The 23,999-nt window shown below is 39.8% G+C and overlaps 2 protein-coding genes across 4 annotated transcripts in view; one reads left to right on the forward strand and one right to left on the reverse strand.

The window, feature by feature from the left end:
• Positions 1-1,506: 1,506 nt before the first annotated feature.
• Positions 1,507-19,218, reverse strand: LOC122756074 (S-methylmethionine--homocysteine S-methyltransferase BHMT2-like). Of its 2 annotated transcripts, XM_044005175.1 has the most exons (8): positions 19,067-19,218; positions 11,848-11,980; positions 10,218-10,309; positions 8,490-8,681; positions 6,710-6,857; positions 5,276-5,458; positions 4,205-4,433; positions 1,507-1,830 (listed from the first exon to the last, which is right to left on the reverse strand). In XM_044005175.1, the coding sequence occupies exons 1-8, from the start codon at positions 19,097-19,099 to the stop codon at positions 1,749-1,751; spliced, it is 1,092 nt and encodes a 363-aa protein (XP_043861110.1). In that variant the 5' UTR covers positions 19,100-19,218; the 3' UTR covers positions 1,507-1,748. The 2 variants fall into 2 exon arrangements, with proteins under 2 accessions (XP_043861110.1, XP_043861118.1); XM_044005183.1 differs by lacking the exon at positions 5,276-5,458.
• A 42-nt stretch (positions 19,219-19,260) lies between these two features.
• Positions 19,261-23,999, forward strand: part of DMGDH (dimethylglycine dehydrogenase) — a 96,181-nt gene continuing 91,442 nt past the window's right edge. For both annotated transcript variants that reach the window (XR_006356430.1, XM_044005159.1), the window contains exon 1: positions 19,261-19,530. Coding sequence is in view for 1 of the 2 variants with exons in the window: in XM_044005159.1 (XP_043861094.1) it covers positions 19,412-19,530 (119 nt within the window). In the remaining variant the exon portion in view is untranslated. The remainder of the gene's footprint in view (positions 19,531-23,999) is intronic.

Below are 23,999 nucleotides of genomic sequence, written 5' to 3' on the forward strand. Positions count from 1 at the left end.
TTCCATTATCTTAATTGGGATAGGAGTGGAACCCGCTACCATTTCAAGTGATTTATAGTACCACGGTTAAAGATTTGATCATAGAAAATGTTCTGCATTAAAATGAGAGTAACTAATGCAGAAAGGTCTTTTTTAAAAAAAGAGGGCAACGGAAACTGGTTGACCTTTAGACAAAAAGCAAGCCAACAAATAACAAATTGTTAATTATCCAGGAGAGAAGACAGCTGGTTCTGTCTCTTTGTCTTCTGCCAACTGGGTAAATTTTAACACTAAACAAATCATAAAACGAGCTGGTTTTCCCCGCCTCTCTTCTCTAACAACTGTGTGTGGGAGAGTCCAAGCTAAGGGGCCTAGCCAAGGGAGGACAGACTCTGCTCCCTTCACTTCACTTCCTCCCTCCTTTCATATAAAACAAGAACATTCCAGGTTTGTCTCAATGTCCTTTTCTAGTGGCTTCCGGAATATGAGAGCAAATCAGTCCTAAAGGTTGGTTTAATTTCCCTTACCAGCCTAAGGATTGCTTGGGTCCTTCCTTGCTTCCTCCTCTTTATGCCACTGACTGACAGGATATGGAGTGGGAAAAAGAGTAAAGTAGTTATACTCTTTATTCTGCCAGTATCTGCTGTTGAGCCCCAGGGCTGGAGTGGGTGAGAGGCTGGTTAACACATGGGGAAATTTAGATAGGATGAAAGACAGGAGTGGGGTATAATAATGCTTCCCATCATATCACTACTGCAAGGGCATCCATTATAGACCACCCAGCACAGATGATCTTTTCAGTTCCTTCCTTAAATCTTTTGTACTCCCCTGCCCCTCACAATACCCACAGCAGAAACTACTAAAATTCCCTACTTTGCTCAACAATCCCCCTTTCCAAAGTCCCCACTTGCAGGGGACTAGGTGTGGTATTGTATAAGGGGATTCCATTCCTTCCCACCTAATACCTCCTACCTTTAGGAAAGGAGGAGAGTATGTGGAGATCCTAGAAATATCCCTTCCTCTCCAAACCTAAGACTTCCTAGTCTCCTCTATAATACTACGCAACCCTGGAATCATCCTTGGCTGGGCCATTTCCAGTCATCTTGACTTTTGTCTTGCCACTGGACTCTGATATCTCCGGAAGAGAGAGTGGTATTGATGACTGTGCACAGTTTTGCCTCACTTAAATCCGATTCACTTGCAAGTCAAGACATCACCCTCATTATGTCATTGGTCATCTTCAAAAATGAAGGTCAAACAACAACTGCAAACTAATGCCCAGAGATTTCTTCTATAAGAACTCTACTGCTTTCTGACAATTCTCAAATTTTCTAAGTATGCAAATACTTATGTAATCTCAAGTCTGCTCTGGGGAAAGGAGAGAATGTTCCTCTTTGAAGAGAAAACCTTAGTCTTTCATGAAAATGGGTTTGTGGTTGGACTTCGCGGGGTGCTTCTGAGGCTTTGCACATCTCTGCCTACCTCCTTGGCACAGACAAAATTTAAAAAAGAAATTAAAAAAATCTGTTTCACCACTAGTAAGTACTTTTTAATGTAGGTTTTTAAAGCAAATTTGTCTGGCTCCTAAACTTAGAACAAATTTGTCAGGTCTTTTGAACGATTAGAGAATGATAAAAGAGCTCAAACTTTGGTCCTGACCATGAAAGGCAATTGCAATTCACATGGACTGAACTAGGCAGGGAAGGAGGAGAGAACACTCAGGCAAGACCTCTTTTCACTATTTCAACTCAGTTATTTCTTCAGCATCCTCAGGCATCTGGTTTTGACAAAGAAGGAAAGTGTGGCCTTCCTGAAGCTGGCAACAGATTCTTCCAGTATTCCTTCTGTGCCCTGTGGAAAGGTAAAGTCTCACTTAGAATTTTGAACTGAAGAACAAAAGTTCAATTAAACAAACTGTCACTTAGGCAAATTTACTCTGTATATTTAACAATTTTATACATCAACTTTTGTCCTAAAGGGCAACCGGAGCTAATGAGTTTCTGTCAATAGAAAATATCTATTAACACACGAATTAATGAACGGGTCTTGAAGATTCCCTAGAGAGTAATAAGTCTAACCTTTATTTTCTTCATTTTAAAGATGAGGAAACTGAGGCTCAGGAAAGCAAAGTGACTTACCCAAGGTCACACCCATTATATTTTGTTTGTTTTCTGTTAAGATTTCCTCAGTTCATTGCTTTCCTATTGACTATCAGTAAGAGAGATTTCATGTGGATTACACTCAGTTCTTACCTAGCCCTTAATCACTTAATGGGCACTGCCCCAGACAAACTGAGACCTGGGAAAGACCTTAATTTAGAAAAGCCAATGCCATCCAATGCATCCTGTGCCATCCCCAGTGGTCTTTACTTTGTTTTGCCACTGGACTCAATTCTTGTGCAAGTCGAGACATCTTCCTTGTGATGTCATGGTCTTCACTGAAAATGAAGGATGAACAACAACAACAACAACTGTCTGTGTAATCCTGGGCAGGTCACTTAATTTCTTAGTGCCACAGGGGGCTCTCTAAGATTCCAAATTGCTGAACTGTTGATCTACCTTGATCCTTAAGAGTTTCCTTACTGGGAGGTCTCTACATGAAATCACAGATCTAGAACAAAAAAGTGACCAAGGAAAGCTGTTTCAAACATTTGAAAGACTACCACGTAAAAGAAGAATTAAGGTATTCTGTGTGGCTCCAGATAATAGAATTAGGACCAATGAGTAGAGACAGTTATGGAGAGGCAAATTTTAGCTGACTCTGAGTAAGAATTCTTAACTATCAGAAATATCAAAAAATGGAATTTGACTGTCTTTTGATATAGTGAGTTTTCTGTCACTGGAGATATTCAAGCAAATGTTGAAAAATTACTTGTCAAGTATTTGTAGAGAGAATTCATGCTTTAGCTAGATTGTTTCTACTCTGATCTTTTTCAACTCTATTCAGAGACTTAACTTGGGTGAGGTGATGGGCTTATTAACCTTAGGACTCCCCCCACCAAATTCAGAGGATGCAGAAGTTTAAAGTGATGAATCTCAAAGATGGTGTCCTATTACATTTATATTTTGATGCCATTTTGATTCTAGCAGTATAGAACCTACCGAGTTTAGCACTAATTAGCAAGAATAATTCATTAAAGTATGTAGACACCAAATGGCTTACTTCTTTCTCCTGGCAGATAACAGGTGAGTTTCTGTGAAACAAAGTCTATTCCTGCTCCCTTTCTCTACTGCTTGTGATGACCTTACCAGCAATGACCTCACAGAAGCCAAAGACTCATTCAGTAGTTGTGCCACATTTGGACATGAACTTAATGAGATGAATGCACTGTAGAAACAATGCTAAATTTTAAACCTATTCTTCTAAGAGACCAATGTGTTATAAGGAAAATTAAGCCCTTGAGGTATTAAGGGAAATTTTATACTTTATTTTTGTTTCATCTTTCAAAGTAATTATCCTTTTGTAAAAGTTACCCAATTCCCTCCTTCTAAAATTAATTAATTAATTTTAGCATTAATTTTTTTTTAATTTTGAGTTTTGTATTCCCTCTCCCTCTAGCCCCTCTCCAATCCATGGAGAAGGGAAACAATATGATACCCATTATACATGCAAATTCATGGAAAACATATTTCCATATTAGCCATGTTGCAAAGAAGAAAGAAAAGAAGAAGAAGAAGAAGAAGAAGGAGAAGAAGAAGAAGAAGAAAAGTGAAAAAAGCCTGCTTCAATCTGCACTCAGTGTTCAACAGTTTTCTCTCTCACCTGAGGTGGATATTGGAATCGCTGAGGATGGTTGTATTGAACAAAGTAAAGTTGCCCAGTATTAAATGGTTAAATGGAAATTGGGCACTAATCAATCCCCCGCTCTCCAGACTGTGGTGGGAGCAGAAGAACAAAGCTAGTGAGGGCTTGAGCAAATGGCAGTAAAGAAGAGGCAACCCCCTCACCCTGACCCCACCAATACCTCAAGGTATCTGGAATTCTGATTGGCAGATGGAGCAGGCTTGGCTCTGAGAGCGAAGGTCAAAGCATATTTACTACACATGAATCTCTGGTGCAAAGATCCTACGATTCTAGAAAACATTTTGTCTCTCCCAGGTGTTTTAGCTGTAAAACCCTCTCCTTAAAGGAAAGTTGTGGTAAATATTAAAATCTCATTTTTTCTTAAAGAAGGACACAACTGAAAAGACTGAACAACAACAACAACAAAGAAAATCATGCCTACCTTGCTCTAATCCAGGGCTTGGTGTGCATGCTCAAACCACTCCCCCAGCTACCATGTTTTTCAGAAGCGTCAGGCAAGAAGCCCCTTTCAGGTGCCAGCTCCTCGGCAATGGCTCTGATGTGATAAGGCTCAAATCCACAGCAGCCCCCAATGTACCTGACACCCAAGTTGTAGGCTTCCCTGGCATATTTCTGGATATCCCATCTGGTAGCAAGTCTGGGTTCCAGACCTGTAATGGAAATAGTTCTCTTGCTTCAGTAATAAGAGAATTTTATCAGATAATTACTAAAAATCAAGTCTTAGTTTACAGTTTGGATTAGTTGTGCTTATAGCCATCCCCTTTCACTTTCAGAGCTCTCTAGTGTTTTTGTACTGGAGTCTTGGGGCAGCTAGGTGGCACAGTGGATAGAGCACTAGGCTTGGAGTCGGGAAGACCTGAGTTCCAATCCAACCTTAGACACCTACTAGCAGAGGGATCCAAAGCAAGTCACTTAATCCTGTTTGCAATGAGCTAGATAAGGAAATGGCAAACCAGTATCTTTCTCAAGAAAATCTCAAATGGGGGCCTAAAGAGCTGAACACGACCAAACAACAAATCAAACAACAAGAACAAGAACCTTATCTGTTTGGCTTTCCAGGGGCTGGGGTCAGAGAGATTTGTCACAAGGCTAGTCCAGGGCAGAGGTTTTTAGGGTCTAAACAAGAATGGTGGCTATGGAAATGGAAAGAAAGGGCGAGAAACAAGCAATATTTCAAAGTCAGATATTTACAGGATTTGACAACTGACAATGAGGAGGGGAGGGAGGCTTCATGCTGGTAAACTTCTCCTGGCCCATCACTCTCCATTGGGTAGACAGAGGCTGCTCCCCTGGAGCCAATTTCTCACTCAAGTTCAAGACTAAACATATCAGGGGAATCTTTCCTTGGGTCTCACTGTAGTTAATGCTAAACCTTTTAACTCTCCTTGACCTCACATGCTCATTGGGCCAAATTATAGCTGCTTATTCCTTACAGTTTCAATTTCACTGGATAGGAAGCCAAGCACACATTTAATCAAGCATCTTCACTTACCAAAAGGGTACTGTGGGAGGTCCACAAAGCCTCCCTTGCCACAGTCAGGTGTGTGGAACCCCAGTGACTGCACCATCAAGTAAGCTTTCAGGCCAGAGGCCTCTAGGCCCTCTTTCATTAGCTTCACTGTAGCCAAACTAATCTCTGGTCCAAAGCGGCAGTTCACACCAACAATGGAAGCTCCTAAGAGATTAAAGGAAGGGCAATAGCTTTCTTTTTCACAATTCTTAAAGACTGGAGAAGCAGAGAATCTTCTACCTCTATCTTACCTATGGCAAATCAAGTGCCCAAGGATACACAGTGAGATGGTATGAGATCCCATGAGCCTTAGTTTCCACTTTTGTAAAAAGAAAGGGTTAGACTAATGCCTTATAAAATCTCTTGCTGCTATAGATCTATGATCCCAGGTGCCCAGTTATATCTCAAGAATCAATCTGAGGCAACCTGAAATAGTACTGTGGCTTTGAGTGGGACCCAGGAAAACAGGTACTTTAAAACACTTCCTGCTTCTATAAGAGATGCTCAATGTATGAGTTGAGGGAGATGAGTGTGTTCTCTAAAAGCGCTGGAGAGTTCACTGTTAACTTTTAGTCTTATTTCCTGCAGAGGCTGCAAGGCTAGGACCATGCTCAAGAACAGAACTGCTCCATATTCTTAATGTCTGTGCATTTCCACACACAAAGAAACACTGAGATCGTCTCCCTGTGGCTCCTCCCCTATCCCCAGGAAGAACTGTCAGATGCCATATTTGTAGCAAAGGTTTCCTCATGCAAATCGGGAGTGAAGACAGATGTCGTAGAAATTTGTTCAGCCTTCCTGTGATTCTAGAGCCAGGCAGCAGAAGCCAGAACAAGAATAACAGAGACTTTTAAAGTCGTGTTCAGATGTTTCTGAGACTAAACCCTTGCTGGGAGATAAGCCATTGTTGGGGGCCACCAAGACCAGATTGAGTCCCTTATGATGTCAGAGCTCAGATCCTGAGTCACAGGTTAAACAGGAGTTTAGAGGAGAAGAGAGATTGCTTGTGTGTCTGAGGGGGAGTTGTGCCACCCAAGGGAGAAAAGAGCACTAAAATAGAGGGCTGCAGGCAGCAAAGACAATCTAGTTAAGGGTCTACCATATTTGGACCTCTGTTGGCATTTGAGACAATATTCTTTCTCCAATTCTCTTTTCCAATTTCAAGGCAAAGAGAAAAATAACTTTACTAAGTTAAAAACCAAATCGATTGGTTATTGATCATGCTAAGGAACCATGTTAGAACCTTACCTGCTTGGGCAGCTAGGTGGCGCAGTGCATAGAGCACCGGCCCTGGAGTCAGGAGTACCTGGGTTCAAATCTGACCTCAGACACTTAACACTTACTAGCTGTGTGACCCTGGGCAAGTCACTTTACCCCAATTGCCTCACTTAAAAAAAAAAAAAAAAAGAACCGTACCTGCTTTGACCAGTCGAACTGCACATTCTCCAGGTGTTAGATTATGCATGTCTCCCTCTGGACCAATGCACATGGTAGCTGCCACTGGCTTCCCAGACTCCTTTAAGACTTCGACAGCCCACACAGCTTCTTCACAATACTCAAAATACTGAAAGAAGTTTCACTTACTCTACTGGTTCAAATATAAAGCAGTTACTGAATATATTAAATAAAAAGGAGGCAGTAGCTTAATTTACTTGATGATCATAAAAATCTACCAAATGTGGGTACGACAATGAAACTGTCTTAGGAAGTCACCTGTACTCAAGAGCATTTACCTAAAGGCCAGTTTCTCTGAGCAATGATTTTTATAGCTGTTAGAATAGGGCATTGAGTTTACAAACACAAACTCTCCTTAGAAAGAACACAGGCAATACATAAAAATAGAAACAACCAATTTCCTATAATGTCTCCAGTACTGTAGAGAGGATACAAAAAAATCTTAGTCTTGAAATTTTTGCAGTTTATCTAAAGAGACAAAAGCTAGAGAACAATGCTAGATCGTGTGGTAGGATAGCCCTAACTCTCTGCTACAGAAATGAAGAAGGGGTGTGAGACATGTAAGATTTAGATTGGCTGGCAGGTGAAAGAGGAGAACATTACAGCCAAAGAAAGGTCACAGCACAATGGAAATCACTATGACTCTAGAGTCAGGGGAGGCTGGGACTAAATTCCAGGGGCTTATGACATGCATGACCCCAATTATCTAACTCTATAAAATGGGTGGTTGTACTAGAGGGCCTCTGAAGCTCTTGTTTTAATTCTTTTAAGGCATTAGTTCATAAAGGGAATATTGACCTTTGCAAATGCATTTACAGTTACCCCTTCCACATCAAATAGATTATATGATCTGTAAAATCCGCATAAAATTTTTTGGCCCTCCCTTCATACCAGAGAAGAAGTCTGAATTATTATGGTATTAAGAGATAGAAATATGTTGATATTATACAATACTACACATATATTTTATCTTTTTTTGTTGGTTTTTTTTTTGTTGGGGCAATGGGGGTTAAGTGACTTGCCCAAGGTCACACAGCTAGTAAGTGTCAAGTGTCTGAGGCCGCATTTGAACTCAGGTACTCCTGAATCCAGGGCCAGTGCTTTATCCACTGCGCCACCTAGCTGCCCCCTTACACATATATTTTATGCATTTAAAGTTTCTAAGCTTTTTTTGTGTCATCTGCAGATTCTACAAAACTCCCTAAAAATTCCCATTTAATTTAATTTCTTATGCTGACCAGCAATATAGTGAAACCATGATAAGGAAAGTCATGATGTAGGGATAATTGTAGTTCCTGACCTCCTTATGAGCATCTTGTTTTCTGTGTTTAGATCTTGGGCTTCCAGAAGCTAACTCATATCCTTTGAACAACATGGGCAAAAGTAGGAATGACCCAAGCTCTGTAAAGGCAGGGACCCTTTGTCTTATCTTCTTATCTCTAGCAACTACTAATGATATAATCATAGCTAATATTTATATGGTTCTTTAAGGTGGTACTTTAAGGTTTGTAAAAGACATTACAGAAATTACTTCATTTCATCTTTACAACAATCCTGTGAAGGAGGTACTATTATTATTATTCCCATTTCATAGATGAGGAAACTGAGGCAGATAGCAGTTAAGTGACTTTCCCAAGGTCAAACAACTTGTAAGTAACTGAGGAGGGATTTGAATTCAGTTCTTCCTGACTCCAGGTGCAGCACTGTAATTCACCTCTTTCCTTGACTGCTAGGGATTTACCTCTGCAATCAGGAAGTCCACATTCTTTCTGGTAAAAACCTCCAGTTGTTGTCGAAAAACTCCTTTAATTTCAAGTTTATTTGCATGGCTTTTGTACAACGATGTTTGACTGATTCCTCCTGCTACCAAAGCATCTCCCTTTTCAGCCACTTCCCTGGCAAGGTCACAGGCAGCTTCATTGACATCCTTCCACTGAAATTAGAGAGCATGGATTGATATGGTAGGACTAATGTTTTTCTGTAAAGTCAGAATTAGAGAGGAAAAAGAAAGAAAGTTAGAGGTGTACAAGAAGTTTGTTCAAACCATAGGACAATTAAAATCTTATCAAAATCTGTGTTTAAAGCTACAGTTGAGGGGTGGCTAGGTGGCACAGTGTTTATCCACTGAGTTCAAATCTGGCCTCAGACACTTGACACTTACTAGCTGTGTGATCCTGGGCAAGTCACTTAACCCCCATTTCCCTGCAAAAAACCCAAAAACAAACAAACAAAAAAATAAAGCTACAATTGAAAGGTCAAAGTAGGAAAATTACGTGAAGGAACAAAATAAACTTTGTAGGAGAGATCATAGGTTCAGAGCTGGGATGGATCTCAGAGGACAACTAAGCCAACTCCTTCACTTTACAGATGAGGAAACTGAGGCCTACAGAGGTTAAGTGACTTGTACAAAGCCATGCTCATGACAAAAATGGGATTTGAAATCAGGTCCTCTGACTTGAGAGCTAGTGTTTTTATTTTATTTTATTATTTGTATTATATTTTATTATTATTATATTATACATTTTATTATTTTATTTTATCCTGAATTTTACAAACACCAAATAAAGCAACCATTTCCATATACATAGTAGAACAGAAAGATGATTATACATGAAACTGAAAATCTCTTTAATGTTCATCTCATTTTTCTTTTACAATAAAACATATATTCAACACATAACTCTCAAGGCTGCCCTGCTTATCTATGCTTTTTTCCTGGTCTTTCTCTTCTCTTCTTTCCATTTAAAAAATGCTTCAATGACCTTCATTTCTTTCTTTTCCTTATTTATTTATTTTTAGGTGAGGCAATTGGGGTTAAGTGACTTGCCCAGGGTCACACAGCTAGTAAGTGGTAAGTGTCTGAGGCCGGATTTGAACTCAGGTCCTCCTGAATCCAGGGCTGGTGCTCTATCCACTGCACCACCTAGCTGCCCCTCTTTTCCTTTTTTTAAAAAAAGTTGACCTATCCCCACCCCCCTTTTCCTTCCCATCCTACCCCTCCAAAGAAAAAAAAAGACCCAAACCAAACTATTGTAACAAAAATGCATAGTCAACATGTCTTGTTCTGCATTGTGATTCCATTACCTCCCTGACAGGAGGTGGATACTGTGCTTCATCACTGGTCCTCAGAAAGGGGCAGGAGCTGGGTTTTTTCTACTGTACCATGCTACCTCAACGAATGGAGACAATTGAGATGACTTGAGGCAACTCCTTAGAGAAAAGAATCCATTTCCCTGCGTTATCATAAATCCAAAGAGGAATGGCATAACCACCTCTAAAATACTTCTAATCCCTCTTCCTAATCCTCAACCAATAGAATTTCATTTATTAAAGAGAAAAAAGGAGGGGAGGGAGAAGTATATAAAGTTTCTATATGGGAAGTATAGGTACAGAAGAGCTTATTTGCACAGGCTTCCACTACTGCTTTTTAAAATTTCAGGTTGTACCATTCTCCTGTTTCCCAGTTTACCTTGCTTTCCAAATTGTCCTTGCCAGCAAAAAAGGTGAAGGTCTGCATGACACTGGATCCAGCTCTCAGATACTCCATATGAAGCTGACGTACTGTAAGGGTAAAGAGGTTTTAAAAGAAAAACTAGCAACAAACAGAAAATCACCATAGCATGTCCTCAATCCATTTTCATTAGCCATTCACTGATATTTCACTTGGCCATACCTCACTTGGGACCTAGCATTGTTGAGAGGTAACAGATGAAGGTTAGTAATAAGAACAGGCAGCTTCAATAGGGAGAGGCATGATTTGGATGGCCTATGCTATCCATTGACCGCTGGTTCACCATCTAGTCCTTAACTTGTAGAGAACATTAACTGCTAGGGCAGTGGTGTAAAGAATGGGGCAACTTGACACTTACTAGCTGTGTGACCCTGGGCAAGTCATTTAACCCCCTTTGCCCTGTAAAAAAAAATAAATAATAAAATAATAAAGAATGGGGCAAATTCCATTACCATCAGATTTGTATAACCTCCTTAAAGCAAACTGAGTGATGAGGCACTTAATTACTTGGGTATCAAGTTACTTTTGAAATTTTTGTCCCCTCAAAAAAACCCTCTCAAATTCCCACATTTTCTATGAAGCCATCTTTGGATTTCACATAGTATTTTTTTTTTTGTATAGAGCACTTCTATGGTTAACATAATTCTTTGTGTTCATGTCTTATGCTCCATTAGATTGTTAGCTCCTTGGGAGCAGGGAGAATCATAATAGCTTTTGAGTTAGAAGGAATCGTAGAGTCATTTAGTGCAATGCTCTAATTTTACAGATGAAGTAACTGAGAACTAGAGCCATTAAATGGTTTATGAAAGGTCATATGGGTAGTAAGTGGCTGAACTGGGAGCTGAACTCAGTTCCTCTGACTTGAAGTTCAGGGCTCTAATTTCAGCTCTCTTTCTAGTCCTTTCCACGTTGCTCCCTTCTGATTTCTTCTCTGTATTCTCAGTATCCTTCATATAAGCATTTCATAAAAGTTTCTTTTTTTTTTCTTTTTGTGGGGGAATGAGGATTAAGTGATTTGCCCAGGGTCACACAGCTAGTAAGTGTCAAGTATTTGAGGCTGGATTTGAACTCAGGCCCTCTTGAATCCAGGTCCAGTGCTTTATTCACTGCACCACCTATCTGCCCCTTAAATGTTTCATGATTAGAAGTGAATGGGATGGGGGCAGCTAGGTGGCGCAGTGGATAAAGCACCGGCCCTGGATTCAGGAAGACCTGAGTTCAAATCCAACCTCAGACACTTGACATTTACTAGCTGTGTAACCCTGGGGAAGTCACTTAACCCTCATTGCCCTGCAAAAAAAAAAAAAAAGAAGTGAATGGGATTAATACACATCACCTTCATTTGTATATTTTTCTTTTATATTATATATATAAATATATTTAATCTATATACTATATGCACATAGTATATAAACATATATTTATAATATCCAATTATGCTATATATAATATATTTTTTCTATACCATGATAGGTTGCATGGAATTAGTTATCAGAGAACATGAAGCATCTCTATTGTTTAGATCAGGGCAGAACAAAGTGTCATGAAGAAGAGGACATTTTGAAAATGTGATGATGATTTAATTAACCTGCTTCTGGGTACTCAACAGCTGCTTCTGGGGTCCAGAGTCCAGCTTTCACATACCCTCTCTTCTCGAGGGTAAAGACGAAACTTCCATCACCAATCACAACCTCTCCGCTATTCAAGCGTTCTAGAATTCCCTTGAAAGAAAGAAAGAAAGTGTGTTGTTGTTGTTTAAAGACCCAGGGAACACTTGTTTTTAGGGAACACGGCATGGATGATGATTTTGTAACAGAGACTGGGGAGGAGTAGCCAGACAGGTAGAAGGAGAACCAGGAGAGAATACTGTCAAAACTCTGAGTAGGAAAGAATATTCAGGAGAAATTGGAGATCAACAGTGTCAAATACTGCAGAGATTGAAGAAGATTGAGAATTGAGAATGAAACATTGGATTAGTATTTAAAAGATGGATGGTAAACTTGGAGAGAACAGTTTCAGGTGAAGGATGGAGGTGAGAAATTAGATTTCAAGATGTAATAGGCCAGGTCTGGCTCAGATTAATGCCTTGTTCAATATTGAGTGAAATAAAATATTTCTAGGAAATTGCAAAACAAAAGGAGGTTGATTTACAGATTCCTCATCAAGGATACAGCAGTTGGCTTGGGTTAAATGTGACTCTCCTCTTAATTTAGAAACATGTCTGCTCAGCAGGGCAGGGTATGAAACATTTTTTTACCTAACAGCCAACCCACTAATGAATCTCTACAAACTTAATAGTTGACATTTACATAGACCTTTAAGGTTTGGCAAAGCGATTTGTAGTTGAACCTCACAAACCCTTAAAGGGTAGGTCTTATATCCATTTTACAGATGAGGAAACAGATTTAGGATAGTAAGTAATTTTCCATGGCCACACAGACAGTGTCAGGCAGTTGAGACTCAGATCTTTCTGCTGCTAAGTCTAGCCTTTTGTTCCACTGTATGACTTGAGTTTTGATATAGTTGATACCAAGTGACTGGCTCTGACAGTTTCAGTAGCTTCTTAAGTATATGTCTAGTTTGAGATAACCATAATGTTAGCACAGAGGCTATTATTTGTCTTCCTCCTTTAAATAGAGAACATGTATCAAGTTCATGTAATAAATTTAATTTTTTGGACTGGATCTGTTATTTCACTGGGATCAGGAACTCCCCAAAAGTTAAATTCCTCTTCTAAAAACCAATTGGCACCTCTTTTGCATGTAGCATTATGGAATTGCCTGAGCCACTGAGAGGTTAAGTGAATTATCCAGGACCATACAGCTAACTTGTGTCAGAGATGGGACTTGAATCTAGGTCTTCCTAATTCTAAGATCCCTATGTTACTTTGCCACTCTGATAACTATAAAAAAGTATTTACCTTTAAAAGAAGAGTGTATGTCTTTTCTAACCTCCTTTGTCCCCTCCCCTTTTCCTCCATGTTTGTATATTCATCTTCTCAAATGCCCCATTTGTACAAAATAGTGAGTTCTTCCCCTTTCTTTTCCATGTCTTTCCTAGTATATTCCCTTTTGGCTCCATTTTCTTTACTTTCTCACAGCCAACGAAACAGAATAAACCCATGCCCAGGCCCTGGATTTCCTTTATTTAATGCTCACTTCAATCCTTAAAATAAGTAAAAAAAAATTTTTTTAAGTGAGGCAATTGGGGTTAAGTGACTTGCCCAGGGTCACACAGCTAGCAAGTGTCAAGTGTCTGAGGCTGGATTTGAACTCAGGTACTCCTAACTCCAGGGCTGGTGCTCTATCCACTGTGCCACCTAGCTGCCCCTAAAATAAGTAAAAATTTGAAGGGGATACCTATTTCTTCTCTATTTATCCCCTTTCAGTTGCTCAAATATAGTTACGTTTGTAGGTATCCCTTGATTATTGCATTTGTATTTCAAAGTTTTTACTCAACTCTGGTCTTTTCATCAGGAAAGATGAAAAGTCCTCTATTCTACTAAATATCCATTTACCTCTTTTAAGATTATACTCAGTTTTTCAGCATGTGTTATTCTTTCTTTTTTTAAAGATAATAGTTTGTTTAGGGGCTGGGGAAGGGAACCCAAGAGAGCAATCCTTGGACTTCTTCTTATGGGGAGAAGGCATGGCACAGAGCATGGCTCTGAGATACCAATCTCCTCGAGCAGGAGACAGGCAGATACTTTTATAGAGGATTGATGGGGGTGATCATCTGACTGTGGAAAGTTCCCTTAGTGAGGGAGGACTATCCCCCACTGGTGGTGGCTGGGGGAGTTGGGTGAGGGGTGACTGTGGATCTCTCAAGCCATCTTTCTCCTCCTCCCGGCACAAAGGCAACAGCCACACCTAATCTTATTTCCCCAGGGGTGAGGGAGACTGGAATGAAGGGTGGTGGTCCTGAAGCTAGCTCAGTCCTGATCAGGTTCCACTTATCTCTTTAGGTGTCTGTCCTTTGGATTAGTTTCTTAAGGAGAAGGTTCTTTGATGTACCCCAGAGAACTTCTGGGGTGCTAGGCCTTATAACATTCCCCACTTCTCTCTCTCTCTCTCTCTCTCTCTCTCTCTCTCTCTCTCTCTCTCTCTCCACACACACACACACACACACACACACACACACACACATATCTATGGAAAAGGGGTGACAGTCTTTCTTCTATAACTGCTTCAGGCTGAGCGGAGTCAAAGAAATCACATCGTGGGGGGGGTAGGGAGAAGGCCTGGTCCTGAGTGTGAGATGTGAGGTTCTGAGGGTGAGAGGAGACACATAGGCCCAGTGGATAGCTTCCATGAGGTTGAATCCTTAAGCCTAGGTGTAACAGACCAGAAACATGGAGTCTGAGGGTCGGAGCATGGTTTGGAAGTCTGGCCGAGCTTTTGGCCAGGGAGGGAGACCCATGCAGCCTGTCGCTGTTGCATGCAAAAGCTGACCATCTCTACCTCTCCGTGACTCAAACAGGAGGGCAAGTCAGGTGGGAGAGGAAGAAAAGAAACACAGAAGGAAGGTCCCTACCTCCAGGTTTTGTGTGCCAAGAGGAAAGAGGAGATTTCCCATACCCTTCACATTGGGTACCAGTTATGTTATGGGGGAAATAGGGTAGGGAGTTTGGGATAGGGGTTAGGGGTAGGAGTTGGGGTATAAGGGTCCTTAGGAATTCCTTTTTAAAGAATTATACCATCTTGCACACAAAACCAATAGGATAAGATAATAGTTTATTTAGGGACTGGGGAAGGGAAACCAAGAGAGAAATCCTTGGACTCCTCATGGGGAGAAGGCATGGCACAGACCATGGCTCTGAGTTACCAATATCTGGGTTATTTTGTTTAATGAATTTTTTATTTAAGTTTTGTTTCAAATTCTATCCCTCCTTCCCTCCCTCTCCTCCCCCCGCCCCCACCTCCCTGAGGTGGTAAGCAATCAGATATAGGTTATACATGTGCAATTATGTAATACATTACCATATTAGTGATTTCGTATAAGAAGACGTGAAAGAAAAAATGAAAAAAGAAAGTGAAAATAGCATGCTTCAGTCATATTCAATCAATATCAGTTTTTTCTTTGGAGGTAGATAGTATGCTTCATCATCAGTCCTTTGGGATTGTCTTGGATCATTCTATTGCTGAGACTAGTTAAGTCATTCACAGTTCTTCATCAAACAATATTGCTGTCACTGTGTTCAATGTTCTTCTGGTTCTGCTCGCTTCACTATATATCAGTTCATGTAAGTCTTTCCAGGACTTTCTGAAATCATCCTGCTTATTGTTTCTTATAGCACAATAATATTCCATTACAATCATATACTGCAGTTTGTTTAGCCATTCCCCAATTGATGGGAATTCTTTTGAGTTCTAATTCTTAGCCAACACAAAAAGAGTTACTATAATTATTTTTGTACAAATAGGTCTTTTTCTCTTAGGGTGCATTATTCTTGTTTGGTTACGAAATTCCATAGTATTTTCAATTTAGGCTTTCTTTCAGTTGGTAATTAGTGGACTCTTTTAAAAATTTTACCTTGTTCTCTGGTTCTATTAGCTTTGGGAAATTTTCTTGTATGATATAATGTCCAGCTTATTTGTTAGTTTATTTGTTTCATCAGGGTTATAGAGAGTTTCAGGATTCTAACATTGTACCTCCTTGACCTATTTCATAGGTCAGTTTAAAAAAAATTTTTTTAGCTAACTATGGGGTTTATTTGCATATAAATCAAAGGTGGAACCACTCACATGGAAGGATACAAGGCTATATGTGCCTTACAGTCACCCTTGGATTAAAGAATTTTGTCTTGTTCTGGGAGAAGCTGCATAGATAACTATGAGCCAGGAAATTGACTCTATTCAGACTATAGACAACTATAGACTGATTTAGAGTGGTCTGAGTTTTGGGATTGTTCTGTTGCTTTTATAATGAAGTAGATGAAGGGAATTTAATCCTTTTACAAATGCCAGGTCACTTGTGACTGATAATAAATACTTTATTTTTTCTTCTGTTTTCCCAATCTTTTGACTTTGGTCTAGTGTTTCTTGTCTTATAGAGTCAATACATTTTATTTGTTTTATTCTATGCCCCTCCCCCCCAAGAGTCCACTACTTGGGTGAGATTTCCTATCTTCTGTCCTAAGACATTTATTCTCCTTAAAACTTTTTTCTGGGGCAGCTAGGTGGCGCAGTGGATAGAGCACTGGCCCTGGAGTCAGGAGTACCTGAGTTCAAATCCAACCTCAGACACTTGACACTTACTAGCTGTGTGACCCTGGGCAAGTCACTTAACCCCAATTGCCTCACTTAAAAAAAACCAAAAAAACAAAAACTTTTTTCCTTCTAAACGATTTCATTAGTAAGTTTATTTTTATTTCTTGATTCATTACTTCCAATCACTCTTCTGTTCCTCGTATCCAATTTGCTTTTTCTCTGAGACTCTACTTGTAAATGTTATGGAGTTACTATCTTCTTATGGGTTTACTTTTGGGGCTTTTCTGAACCCATAGTATTTCTTCATTGTGTTCAGTATCTTCTTCTGTTTATGTATATGTTCTGTTTCACTTCCTGGATTGAGATTTTGTGTTTGGGCCAATTAAAGCACTCTTGGTTGGTTAGGCTTTGTTCCTATCTTGTGCAGCTTCGTTTCCCATGAGACAAAATCCTTTAAACCAAAGGGTGGCAGTGAAACATGTATAGCATTTTTGGTTAGGTCCTGTCCCCTTTCTATTCTGGATACTGCTACTGCTGCTGCTGCTGCTGGGGATGGAATATGGTGGCTGATATTAGGCCCTACCCTCTGCTTTAACATCTGGCTTCTATCTCATTCTCCTGGTGGTGCCTTTTAGGTTCAGGCCTCAACTTCATCTTCTTTTTATGACACTAAGGTATAAGCTGGTTCCCTTGACTTCTGTGGCCCTGACAAGCCCTAGTGAGTTAGTGATCACCACACAGGTCTCAGGCCTCCTACATAACTCTTGGTTCTGATGTTAAGGTGCTGGTTTGGCTTTGTTTTCCAGTGAGGGTCTTAGTGCTTAGAAGAGTTTGTGGCTGAGCTCTGTCTCCCTATGCAGTGAATTCCAGAAACTCTTTTCTGCTTTAGTTCTGATAACCCCAAACCAGAATTTTAGCTTCATCCACCCAAAGACTATAGCTCAGGGACATGGGGTTCATAGTTACTGTGCCAAGAAGTCTTTCATGTCAGCACTAAGCAAGATTGCATTTTAAAATTTTCACTATATTTGCACACAAAACCTTCAGAGCACTCCAAAGCCTATTTCTGATCTTAAATGTGAAATCAACTAGAGTACCCCAAAGAATGAAAGCATTTGCTTTGGCTGGGTCTCCATGACCCAGCAAAAATGCAAATATTTGAAGGATTTGCAATTTCATCAGGTTCTTAGGAAACTTTTCCAGTCTATGATTTAGTAGATAAAGGCTAGAGAGTTGCCTGTGGCACCTGGAGATGAAATGATTTGCCCAGAGCCTCACAATTAGTGTCAGACCCCACTATTCTTTTTTTTTACTGCAGGGCAATGGGGGTTAAGTGACTTGCTCAGGGTCACACAGCTAGTAAGTGTCAAGTGTCTGAGGCTGGATTTGAACTCAGGTACTCCTGAATCCAGGGCCAGTGCTTTATCCACTGCACTACCTAGCTGCCCCCAGACCCCACTATTCTTAATTCCAGTCATAAAGTTGTAGATTTAGAGCAGAAAGGGAGCTTGGAGGTCATTACATAAATCTGTCCTACCCAATTTTATAGATAAGGAACTGAAGTAAAATAAATTGTGATTTTCCCAAGATTTCATAATTTCCATCTGTAGTAGGACTTGAACCCAGTTCCTGTTGACTCGAAGTCCAATATTCTATCAAATGTGTGCTGGTTCAAACCTTGAATTCTAGTCACTACACTGGTCCATACTGTTTCTGATGATATTAAACATATAAACAATCCGATATTTGGTCAAATATTTTGGATTTATTTTCTAGAGGCTGCTAAAATTGTGACTCGATATCTAAATAGCAACTATACAACAGGAATGAAAAAAATCAATATTTGATTTCAGGGGATCCTAATAAGCCTAACGCCCCCTTTCTGCCACATTTACTGTTCTTAGAGCAGATTTGAGTGAATGCACATTAAGATCTCTAAACTGTTAAATCTGTTTAAACTCTGTTAAATAAGACACTGAGACAGGAGGGAAGGCATGGGAATCTCTGGGCTCCAATTAGGCTTCCTCCAGCTTCTGTAGCATGTCTTAAGAAGCAACCTATTTTCTAAATTCATCTTGTCTCCCATGCAAAATCCATCCCCGACCCCACCCTTCCCAAATTCCAGCACTGTCTGGGAGAGAAGAGGGCTGAACTTTTACGGATCCTAGCATCCCTTTGCACCACTTCCAACCAAGTTTTTGCAGTTTAGTTGGAGTCCCCTCGAAACGTTTGGAAAGAAAGTTCCAGTGGGGTCGAGGCAGGGACAAGATCTGTGGACGCTCAACCCAACCCGAATGGGAGGTGTGAAGTGTGGATTGAAAATAGGCACGCGTGGGGCACTCGAAATCCGAAGCCCATCAAGACAGCTCTGCGGGTGGAGACTGAGTAAGCGTGGTAGCTAGAGTGTGTGGTGGTGGTAGGCAGAGAGAAATACACAGAGGGAGAAACTCAGAAAGCCAAGAGACACTGAGAGACGGACAGGAAATCTTCCCCCTCCCAACACCCTCAACAACAAAGAGTAACAGACCAGGCAGAGATAGACTGACAGTTGGATGGACTGACGGACAGACAAAAAAGAACAATCCCCACGACTCTTACCTTCTTGGCCCTTTTCCCCCCGACGGGTGCCATCTCTCCACTAGTGGGACAACGCTTGGCCCCGGGATTCAGAGGGCAAAGTGGCTGTCTTGCACCCGAGATGTAGCTGGTAGCCGCGGGGTGGGCTTGGCCCTCCTCTTTCTCCCGCCCACATCGGGATAGGGGTGGGTCCTAAGCCAACTCCGGGAGTTGTTCAACACCTGCGGTGGATGGAACCGCAAGCTGCCCCTAAGGGGCCATTATCAGAACTGGGGCGCCTGGTTCCTCAGAAACGTCCAGGATCATTTCTCGAGACACCAGCCGGGAATTGTTAGGGGGCCGCAGGTATCCTGAAGTACCCAAGCCATGCTTCTGGGTGGCCTGAGGCAGCTGAGGCTTCAGCTGAGAACCGTAGAGTCCACCTTGGCCTCGGGCAGCTGTCTGCGGTCTGTGAGCAGCAGCAGCGGGCTCCCCTTCCAGGAAGGGTGAGTGCGAGAGTGAGCAGACCTGGGCCTGCTTGGGACAGGGCTGGGGCGGGGGTTGAGAGGTGAGGGTGGAAGCGTTGGAGAAGGGGCTGGAGCTCTAGTTCAGTCTGAGTTTTTTAAGAGGCAGAACAAAGTCTCGGGAGGAAGGAGAGCTAATGGAGCTGTCCAGCGCCTTTGCCAGTTTATCGTTTCTCAAGACAACCATAGGATTTAAGGCTGGTAGTAGAGCGTCTTTGCTTTTTAATATTGCCAGTCTTACAGGTCAAGAGCCTTTGTTTCATGAGGTGCCACTTAAATCATATTACGATTTAATTTCCCTATTATGAATAATAAGTAGTGCAAACTCCTTGAGGGAAAGAAAGGATGGCGCATCTTTTCTTCTTTCTATTCCCAGCGGCCAATGCATCTCCTCCCCCCCCCCCGCACCCTCTCCCCCAAAATCTGTGTAGGCAGCTTCCAGTGAGCAACACCGTCTATCAAGACGGTGCAACTTAGGGTCTTAGTATATTGTCCGAGAACTGAGAACTGGTTGCCTAGAGTCAACCAGCCAGTACTAGCGTCAGAGGCGAGAGGCTTCCTGACTCCCAGGACAGCTCTCTCTCGCTCTCTCTCTCTCTCTCTCTCTCTCTCTCTCTCTCTCTCTCTCTCTCTCTCTCTCTCTCTCTCTCTCTCTCGTTACCCCACAATGCTTCTCACCTGGTACTTGTATGCAGCCAATCAACAGTTGTTGAATCGCTGACTGTTCACTACTAAGAGTGAAATAAAGATTTGGCAAAGATGAATTGATCAGTGGTCAAAAGGATTACATGTTGACAGTTAAATAAGAAAATTTATGCGCACATAACCCATTCTGGTAACTGCTTTATTATATTAGCCAGATAATCATAAGCTCTCTGTTTTACTTTGTGCTGAGTAAACACAGCTGCCTTTTCAGATGACAAATGATGCCTATTTGGGAGGATGGTTAGATTAAGGTGACAAAAAAGACTCACCCAATATGAGATAGATGGAAACAGAGGAGCATGGCGAAGCTTCAGGGAGAACCATAGAGTTGGGGAAGAAAAGAATTCCAGTGTGAAATCTCCCCCATCCTTATATTACCTGCCACCATGTGTCACTTGGTCTCTATGGGCCTTAGTTTCCCTATTTATAAAACAAGGCAATTGGACTAGTTGTTTTCTTAGGTCTCATAGCCCTAAATCTGATGCTTCTGTAATAAACAAATAGATAACTTTTGATTCTTTCTGAATAGAAAAGACTGTGCTTGTGTTTCTACATTTTATACCTCCCTTAATTGACTATCAAAATATTTAAGTTGACTCTATCTGGCCAAAATCCTTATTTCCCTTACAAGGGAAATAAACCATGATGTAATGGGCAACTCTACAAACCTCCAATGTTGTAACAAAGAGCACTAGACTGAGAATTAAGAAGGGGGGGGAAAAAGCATTTATTAAACACCTACAGTGTTCTAGGCACTGTGCTAAGTGCTTTGCTCACTTGATATTTACTACAACCCCACAAGGTAGATGCTATTATTATCCCCATTTTACAATTGAGGAAACTGAGGCAGAGGTTAAAATGACTTGCCCAGAGTTACACAAAGTTAAGTACCTGAGGCCAGATTTGAACTCAGTTCTTCCAGATTCGAGTCCCAATGCTCTATTCTCTTCACCACCTATCTTTCAGGTTTAAGAGACCAGGGTTCTACTCCAAACTCTTTTACCTACTAGCCCAGGAGCTTAAGTAAGTTGTTCTTTCTGTGTCTCAGTTTTCTTATTTGTAAAATGAGGGGGTTGAACAAAATAATTTCTAAGATCTAATTTCAGTTCTGATATTCTTTACGTCTGTTGCTCACTGAGAAATACACATTTGAGGTTTAAAAATTAATTTGTTATGGAAAATAGCCAACCCACAGAAACACAAAGCATGTTGTTTTGGTTCAAAGTACAAAAGGAGATGATAAAAAAGTTATAGTTTAAAAAAACAGTTAAAGGAATAAAGAAAAATGGATCTTTATATTGAGTACTGTGGTGTAGAAGAGAAATAGTATGATATGGTAGTTGGAAATTCTGGAAGTCCTGTGTTCTAGTCCTACCTCTGCCACATGCTAATTGTGTGACCACGAAGAAATCTTTTAAAAAATATTTTATTTTTAATTTATGGAATAAAACATGTATTTACATAACATAGTACATAAAAGATGATTGTACATGAAACTGCAAATCTACTATTCATGACTTGCTATTCATGACAACAAAATTATCTTGTAAATTTTTTTTCTTCCCTCCCCTCCCCCTGACATGGCTAGGTATGTGTGTTTATGTATATGTATATAGATACACATATATGTAGAATTATTTTATATATACTTCTATTTATCAGTTCTTTTTTCTGGATGCAGATAGCCTCTTTCTTCATATTTCCTTTATAGTTAATTTGGGTATTTATAATGGACAAAATAACTTATTCATTCAAATTCGTTCTTAAAACAATATTGCTGTTACTGTATAAAATGTTCTCTTGGTTCTGCTCATTTTGTTCTTCATTATTTTGTGCAAGTCTTTCTAGGTTTTTCTAAAATCTTTGTGTTTATCATTTCTTATAGAAATTGTATTCAATCACAATCATATACCACAACTTGTTCAGCCATTCCCCATTTGAAGGACATCCCTGAAATTTATATTTCTTTGCCACCACAAAGAGAGCTGCTATAAATATTTTAGAACATATAGGTTCGTTCCACCTCCCCCCCCCAATCATCTTTGGAAATAGACCAAACAGTGGTATTGTTGGGTCAAAGGGTATAGGTAGTTTAATAACTTTTAGGGCATGATTCTTTCCAAAATGGTTAGATTATTTCACAATTCCACTAACAATGAATGTGTCCCAATTTTTCCACATCCTCTCCAACATTTGTCACTTTCCCCTTCCAACATGTAGATGTAGAATGATATTTCAAGGTTATTTTAATCTCAATTTCTCTAATCAATAATGATTTAGAGCATTTTTATATGACTATAAATTGTTTTGATTTCTTCATTGGAAATCTGGCTGTTTCTATCCTTTGATCATTTATCAGTTGGGGAATGACTTGTATTCTTATATGTTTGACAAAGTTCTTTATATATTTTAGATAGGAAACCCTTATCTGATAAACTATCTATACATTTCTCTCCCCAAAATTTTGTTTTCCTTCTGTTCTTGGCTATTTTCATTTTATTTGTACAAAACCTTTTAAATTTAATGTAATCAAAATTATCTATTTTACACCTAATTTTCCCCCATCCCTTATTATTCATAAATTGTTCAATTATCCATAAATCTGACAAGTAATATGTTCCATGGTCTTCTAATTTTCTTGTAAACTCTCTCTTTATATCTAGGTCATGTATCTCTCTTGACCTTATCTTGGTAAATGGTGTGATAGATTCATCCATGCCCAGTTTCTGCCATATTGTTTTCCAGTTTTCCCAACAATTTTTACCAAATAATGAATTTTTATTCCCAAATCTTAAGTCTTTACATTTGTCAAATACAAGATTATTATGTTTATTTGCTGCTGTAAATTGTATGTCTACTCTATTCCATTGATCTACCTTTCTATTTCTTAGCCAGTACCAGATAGTGTTGATAATACTGCCTTATAATACAGTTAAGATTTGGTGCTGTTAAACATCTTTCCTTTATACTCGTTTTTCATTATATCCTTTGATATTCTTGACTTTTTGTTTTTCCAAATGAATTATTATTTTTTCTAATTCAGTAAAATAATTGTTTTTTGTAATTTGGTAATTGGGACAGCATTGAATATATAAATTAGCTTCAACAAAATTAATCATTTTTATTATATTGGCCGTCTACCCATGAACAATGAATATTTCTCCAATTATTTAAATATTATTTTATTTGCATAAATTAAAAAAAATAATTTTGTTTATATAGTCCCTGGGTTTGTTTAGGCAGGTATACTCCCAGTCAAGTTATTTTAGCTTCCATCTGCCCACTTTTAATTTTTAAGGTATTGTTTTCCTCAGTAAGCTTTTACACCTCCTTTTCTGTTTGGCTATGTTTTTCTCCCATTTGACCAATTGTATTTTTTAAGGAATTGTTTTTCTCAACTTTTGTGCTTCTTTTCCCAGTGTAACCATCATTTCATTTCTTTTTCTATTTTTCTTCTACCTCTCTCATTTTTATTTTATTTTATTTGTTTATTTATTTATTTGCACAGGACAATGAGGGTTAAGTGACTTGCCCAGGGTCACAAAGCTAGTGTTAATTGTCTGAGGCTGGATTTGAACTCAGGTCCTCCTGAATCCAGGGCTGATACTTTATGTACTGAGCCACCTAGCTGCCCCTTCTTTGGTTTTTAAAAGCCTTTTTGAGCCCTGCCAAGAAGGCTTTTTGGTCTGGACATAACGTTGGATCTCGGTTCTTTTTATTTATTTATTTGTTTATTTTTGGCAGGA

This window comes from Dromiciops gliroides, chromosome 1 (assembly GCF_019393635.1).
Source record: "Dromiciops gliroides isolate mDroGli1 chromosome 1, mDroGli1.pri, whole genome shotgun sequence".
NCBI classification, from domain to species: domain Eukaryota; kingdom Metazoa; phylum Chordata; class Mammalia; order Microbiotheria; family Microbiotheriidae; genus Dromiciops; species Dromiciops gliroides.

Coding starts and splice junctions, on each gene's coding strand:
- LOC122756074 (XM_044005175.1), bottom strand. CDS start 19,099: ATGGCACCCGTCGGGGGGAAAAGGGCCAAGAAG. Junction 11,981..19,066: donor GGGGGAAAAGGGCCAAGAAG/GTAAGAGTCGTG, acceptor CTTTCTTTCAAG/GGAATTCTAGAACGCTTGAA. Junction 5,459..6,709: donor AGTTCGACTGGTCAAAGCAG/GTACGGTTCTTT, acceptor TTAATCTCTTAG/GAGCTTCCATTGTTGGTGTG.